Source organism: Phaethon lepturus, unplaced genomic scaffold, assembly GCF_000687285.1.
Source record: "Phaethon lepturus isolate BGI_N335 unplaced genomic scaffold, ASM68728v1 scaffold3379, whole genome shotgun sequence".
Classification (NCBI taxonomy): Eukaryota; Metazoa; Chordata; class Aves; order Phaethontiformes; family Phaethontidae; genus Phaethon; species Phaethon lepturus.
This window is the reverse complement of record NW_010561086.1, coordinates 85,806-93,030: the sequence shown is the minus strand read 5'-3', so window position 1 is coordinate 93,030 and position 7,225 is coordinate 85,806. Positions and strand designations below refer to the sequence as shown.

The 7,225-nt window shown below is 44.1% G+C and overlaps 1 protein-coding gene across 1 annotated transcript in view; it reads right to left on the bottom strand.

Annotated features, from left to right (window-relative positions):
• Positions 1-7,225, bottom strand: part of SYT16 (synaptotagmin XVI) — a 40,933-nt gene that overhangs the window by 16,178 nt on the left and 17,530 nt on the right. Inside the window, exon 2 of the mRNA XM_010293860.1 lies at positions 2,924-3,180. Within this exon, the coding sequence (XP_010292162.1) occupies positions 2,924-3,180 (257 nt within the window). The remainder of the gene's footprint in view (positions 1-2,923; positions 3,181-7,225) is intronic.

The following is a 7,225-nucleotide window of genomic DNA, read 5'->3' as shown; positions in this document are numbered from 1 at the left end:
GGGAAAGATTTTCAGTTAATAGCCAGAAGGTGAATTAAGGCCTGTCACTAGCAGTCTGAGTCACCCTCCTCCTCAAACATTTATCTTCTTTCGCATTTCAAGTAACACTTTTTTTCAACGTAGGAATCTTATTGTTTAGAGTACAGATGATGTGCCATAGGATTTCTGATGTAATTCCCTTCAGAAGCGTCTAGGGTGGTATATGTCTCAAACAAGACCTCGAACAAACTTCAAAATTTCTATCTATCTCCTGTCAAGCTATTTTTCAAGTGCTCAGATGCATCTGCCATGATGCACAAAGCTCCAGCTTTTCATATTTTCATACGTGTTTAAGGGATTCATACACATGAATACAAAAATCCATGTCTGATGGAGACCTGCTGTCATATGTCTTGCAGAAGCACTGTTAAAGAGAGAAAAATCACTGCTTGGACAGCAAACAAAATGACTTGGTTGCCCATAAAAATGCCTTTCTGTATGAAGAGCAGGCTGCAAAGACAAAAATGCAAGGCAGGCCAGGTTGCCTGGAGAGAACGTGATGTTATGCAAATTTAAGTGCTGCTGTGTAGCTGTCACATCATTTCTGTTTGGTTGATGAAATAATATTTAAGAAGGAAACATAATGGGATTGTGCTTGATTCATGTTTCCCTCCACATGTTCATCCCTCCCCACTTTCATCTGTGCATTGAGGAGATGGAATCAAGGCACATTTGAGAACCGCTGCTAAAGTGTGGAGACAACTGTGTTTGTGGCATAACTTTGCTTTCATCTACATGCGCGAGCTGGAGAATGTGAACTCCTCTGCATCACGATAAACTCACAGTTATGAAGATCCAAGAGGCACCTTCGTGCCCCAGCAGAGCTGAGCGTCTCATCTTCTGGCAGCACGTAGGGCAGACTGAAGGTCAGCTGTCTGGTTTTTGACAGAACAGCTAGAAAAGATCTGCATTTCAGAAAATCTCAAATCGTGCTACTATAGCTATGGCCACATCCACCGCAGAGAAAACTGCATGAACTGGAGGTAAAGAGGCAAAGAGAAATGCCAAACTCTGTGACAGTGACCTTTCTGTGGGCAACCAAGCTTTAGAGACCTCATGGGCTGGCCCTTTCGGAGAGCACCGGGCTAGCTGGGACTCACCACCATACAGGTTTTCAGCACAGAAAGCTTAAGGATGCTCAGTCTTCTTTCTGCAGAAGTCATTGACGGAATTCCCCTTGGCTCGTAGCTGGGGCTGTGAGCTCTTTGTGAATGTATTGGTTATACAGACTCTTAAACCAGAATCCAAGGAAAAGTGGGGGTTTAGATACTTCATCTGAATTTCTTTCTTTCCCTCTTCCCAGCACAGTTGTTGAGATATCAGGCCAAGTATACTGATTGATACTGTATGTCTAACCCAGTCATTCAGGACAGCCAATATCCACTTCATCAGGTAAAACAAGTCCATTTCTGCCAGAGCAACCTGAAAGAGCAGCTAATTACAGACAAGGCTTGAAATGGTACTTGTGGTTCCACTGCAGGGGCATAAAATTATCATTTTTGTCTCCAAAGAGAGGTCCTTTGAGCGGAGCATAATAGCGCTCGGACATTTCTGGCATGTCAGAACATTTAGTTCCTGCAATAAGAAGTCTTTCATTAACCTGCACAATACCTTTGGATAAGAAGCTGCTTGTAGTAGACAAACTGGGACTTGGGCATATCTGCCCCCTGATGCTATAGCCATTCTTTGCATTTTTAAAATGTAGATACCAGAAGCAATACGAGAGAGGTATTCCAAAGAAATATAAGAGGGCACTGGAGACATTGTGGCACATGTGAACCATGGCAATGTACATCAAGCATGGAAGAGGAGAAACGAGCCTCAGATGGGCAGACAAACAGTGCGTGTCAGCGGCGCGCAGCAAAGAGAGGGCAGAGCTGCCACCACGTGGAGTTCCCATGTGTTGTGTAGTATTTTGTGGGACTGGCTCATGCAGCAAACCAAAATGCTGTTCAAAACACCCCTTGGGGCTGGAGCATATGCACCAAGGAGCTGCTTTCCACCTCTTTGGCTGCAGGCAGCATGCTCTGAGGAAGGGAACCTTTCCCTCAAAGCCTCGGTGCTCAGACTGTGATGGAGGTATTAATTTCCACAGCTGAAGAACAGTCTCTTTTAACGCAGGCAGATGATGTGACCTTTGTGCTGTTCTTTTAATATGTCTGATGCTGATATTTTCTCAGAAATTTAATCTTGCAGTAAAATAATAATGAAAACAAACACATCACACAGAAAGATTATGAGAGAAAAGGGGGATGCTAAGTCATCAGGTGTTTACAATGCCATAAAACCTGTAATGTTTTTCTTGAAGCTTCAAAATAAAGATGCAGAACTAAGGGAAAGCAGAGGGGCTCCAACCTCAGGTTGTCTCCTTCCCTGGAAGGATGCCAGGGTGATGGTCACTTAGACAAGTCACAGGCCACCCCACCAGTTGCCTCCAGCTTTCCAGATGCTTCCCACTGTCTAAGCCATAGAAACCACGCAGAAAAAAGAGGCACAGATCTGACCCAGGCACCATATACCATGTCCCTAGACACACACCCTGCACTTACAGCCAATGACAAAGCCCTGGGCCACCACAGAGTGCTCTTTGCTAAGTAATAGGAAATGCTGTCAAGCAGCTAATGGCTCCAATTTCAGTTCAAAGATTGCAGTCAGAAATCAAGCAATAAAACAGCTCCTCTGAGTAAGTGTTAGTAGCAAGAATACAAGAACAAGGGAAAACACATAGAGAGGGGTGTATGTTCACGCACACGTGCACACAGGAGTACCATTATCTCATGCTGTGCTGATCAATTTTTCACTTCATTTCTCCCCTAACATTTTTTGGCCCCCAATCATCCTTCAAAAGCTTACATCATGTGTAATTAATGACAATTCACCATACCTCAGGGCTCCAAGCCGATGAGCTGTCAGTAGCATCATTTACTTCAAATCCCTGGTTGGTAAATGCTGTCTCCGTTTCCAAACATCCTTCCACGGCTGGCCGGCTAATGCCATCAGCAATGCTGGACTCCATCCTAGGACCTTTACACTGCCCAGTGCTCCTACTCTCAGTTGTTCTTCTTGAATCAAGAGATACGTGGTCATCTTCACGATAGGACAGGTTGTCTTGGTAACTCAATTGGCTTAGTCCATCCAGATCTAACAATTTTCAGCAAGAAAATAATTTCAGAGGGATTAGAATGCATTCCTCTCCCTCCCAAAATGTGCCTTTCTCTCCTTTCTTTTCTTTTTTTTGCCCTCATCTCCAGTGTTTGCAAGAGACACTCTCTACTTCTGAGAACTGCAGCACTGGACTTAAAAAATAATAAATCCTGTATAAATCATCATTTGAAGGAGTGGACATGGCTGTTTCTTGCCCCATCCTGAACTGAGAAACCAGTTGCATTTACTTGAAGTTAACCACCAAATGCAATTATCAATGGAGCATCCGGGATATTCAAGTGCCTTGTGGGCTGCTTTGTGGCCCCAAGTAATTGCTTCCATGAAAACACAGGTCAGACAAATCACAGAAAAGCACAGCACAGGCCTGATGAACAGGTAACAGCAATTTTCTTCTATGCAGGAGGACGAGGAGGAGAAAAGGACAGGAGTTATCATTGCCCTCAAGGGGATGGTGCTGGTGAGGAAAGGAGTTTTGCAGAGATAAGAGAGTGCCACCATGACCCCATCACCCAGCCCCAAGAGCATGACCAGCCCCTCATGCCAACTAGGAATCTTCAAATCCCATGTTTGAGCTAAATTGTCCCAAGACCAACTGAACAGAGATGCGTTCCCTAATTTCCTGCCTGCTTTTATTAGTTTTAATTCGTCTGGTCCTACATACTCCATGAGCTAAAGTAAGGCTCATTAAGGAGAATAAAACAATCTTCTCTAGTTCAGACCACAGATTCCTTCTCTGCACCACCGAAGTCTCTATTTTGAACACAGGGCACTTTTCTCTACTAAAAGGCATTAGTAAGAGATCTCTGGGTGGAGCAACACACATAACTGCATGGACAGATGAAAATAACGTCATGATTTGGCCTTGAGTATGTTCTGCAAGCACTTTCAGACGTTCCTCTGAACCAGGGACCTTCCTCTTCCCAGTGCATCTGATGCCAGGCATTGCTTTAGGAACACAAAGAGCTAGATTCTGCTTCCATCTCTTTCAAATAAGCAAGGACCAGTTACAGTGAAGGAAAACAAGTTGTGCTACCAGACAGCTGATGCCAGTAATGAAAACAGAATTACTTTCTTCGCAAACACAGCTCTTTGGGGTTTAAAGGTTTCACAAAATGGTTGAGGTTGGAAGGAATCTCTGGAGGTCATCTTGTCCATCCCCCTGCTTGTTTATTCTTAAACCTGCAGATTTGTTCTCAAGATCATTACTATAGAACAATTAAGTTTTTCAAATTTGGTCTCCAACTCAAATCTTTAAAAAATTGTATTAATTACTGTGTTTAATAGAAAATTATTAGTTTGCTTTGGTTTAGATGAATTGATATTTTCCTTCCCAGCCTGGTAAATCATAGAATCTTTGGGTTGGAAGGGACCTTTAAAGGTCATCTAGTCCAAGATGAGACAGGGATAAATGAGACAGGGAACCTGGTGACAACTGGCATGGAGAAGGCTGAGGTACGCAACAACTTTTTTCCCCTCAGTTTTCACTGGCTGTTGCTCATCCCACATCTCTCAAGTCCCTGATTCTCAAGGCTCATGGAGGAATGGAGTCCCACCCATTGTAGGAGAAGATCGGGTTTAAGACCCTCTGAGGGACCTGAACGTACACAAGTCCATGGGACCTGATGAGATGCATCCCAGAGTCCTGAGTGAACAGGCTGATGTAGTTGCTAAGCTGCTCTCCATCATATTTGAAAAGTCATGGCAGTCAGACAAAGCCCCCAGTGACCAGAAAAAGGGGAACTTCACACCCATTCTTTAAAAGGGTAAAAAGGAGGACCCTGGGAGCTACCAACCAGTCAGTCTCACCTCTGTGCCCAGTAAGATCATGGAACAGATCTTCCTGGAAGATATGTCAAGGCATATAGATGACAGGAAGGTGATTAGACAAAGTCAGCATGGCTTCACAAAGGGCAAACACTGCCTGACTAATCTAGTGGCCGCCTACAATGGAGTGACCACATTGGTGGATAAGGGAAGAGCGACAGATGTCATCTAACTTGACTTTTGTAAGGCCTTTGACATGGCCCCACACAGCATCCTTGTCGCTAAATTAGGGAGATATGGATTTGATGGATGCACTATCTGATGGATAAGGAGTTGGCTGGAAGGCCTCAAACAAAGAGTTTCAGTCAATGGCTCAATGTCCAAATGGAGACAGTAACGAGTAATTGGTAACAAGTAACATGGTAACAAGTGCTGTCTCTCAGGGGTCTGTATTGGGACTGGTACTGTTAAATATCTTTATTAATGACATAGATAGCAGGACTGAGTGCACCCTCAGCAAGTCTGCAGATGACATCAAGCTGAGTGGTGCAGTTGATACACTTGAGGGAAGGGATGCCGTTCAGAACAACTTTGACAGGCTTGAGAAATGGGCCAATGTGAACCTCATGAATTTCAACAAGGCCAAGTGCAAAGTTCAGCACCTGGATCAAGGTAATCCCCAATATCAGTACAGACTGGGGGATGAATTGTTTGAGAGCAGCCCTGCCAAGAAGGACTTGGGGGTACTGGTGGATGAAAAGCTGGACGTGAGCTGGCAAGGTGTGCTTACAGCCCAGAAAATGAACCATATCCTGGGCTGCATCCAAAGAAGTGTGGCCAGTAGGTTGAGGGAGGTAATTCCTCTTTTTCCTTTACTCCACTCTTGTGAGACCCCACCTGCAGTGCTGCGTCCAGCTCTGGACCCCCATCACAGGAAAGACACGGACCTGTTAGAGCAGGTCCAAAGGGGGACCATGAAAATGGTCAGAGGGCTGGAACACCTTTTCTATGAAGAAAGGCTGAGAGAGTTGGGATTGTTCAGCCTGGAGAAGCAAAGATGTCAGGAAGACCTTATTGCTGCTTTTCAATAATTAACAGGGGCTTGTAAGAAAGATGGAAAGAGACTTTTTACCAGGGCCTGTAGTGATAGGACAAGGGTAATGGCTTTAAACTGAAAGAGGGTAGCTTTAGACTGGGTATAAGGAAGAAATTCTTTACTATGAGATAGTGAGACACTGGAACAGGTTGCCCATAGAAGTTGTGGATGCCCCATCATTGGAAGTGTTCAAAGCTAGGTTGGATGGTGCTTTGAGCAACCTGATCACAGCAGGGGCGTTGGACTAGATGATCTTTAAAGGTCCCTTCCAACCCAAACCGTTCTATAATTCTCTACATATCCCTCTGTCTAGAACAAAAAGCCCAAATCTTTCTGAGTAGAAAAAATTCCATGTTTGGCCTTAGCAGCAAATATGCTGTTTCTGATTCATACCTGCTTCACACAAAAAAAAACCCAAAACAGCAAATAACAAACCAACAAAGGGAGTGGGGATTATACTCAGGAAACGTCTCTTGGAGGTTTACAGAAGTCCCTGTCCCTCTCCTGGTTGCTCTTTAAATTGGACAGCTCAGAGATTTGGAGAATAACTTTATCTCCTTTCTTCAACTATGAATGGTCTCACATTCTCCCTCCCAGTAAAATGCTTCAAGTGTGGGCACTTCAACAGAGAAGTCTGAGAGCATCTCACAGCTTTGTAATTATGGTCCTCTTCTGAGACACGGGAGATGGTCCTTGAGGAGGAAAGACGGATCCAAATTCAGATCTCTCAAATTCCAGATGAGTGCTCTTCTCATTCCCTTCTCAAATGCAAAACCCACCTCTTCTCCTCCTCATCCTCCCATCTGGCAGACTAGTCGGGAAACACGAGAGCCTCCATTGTCTCACCTCTGCCCTCAGCTGAAATTCTTGAGTGAGGGTAGAAACTAATTTGATTTTTTTGCCATTACTCCCATTCTTCTCTACAAAGTCATAAAACAGAACCAAGTAAACATAAGAACGTAAGCAAGAAATGAAATAACAGAAATTCCACAAATTTACTGAGACTGAATGGGTACAGGCGCTCCTTAAGGCATTTAATTAGCAAGCCAATGTCTAATACACATTTTAAACAGTGGGTCATCCATCAAAGCACACACCACACAGCAGGCTTTCAAATAAAATGCTACTGTAGTAAGAAATTATCCTCACACAATTGTCTTG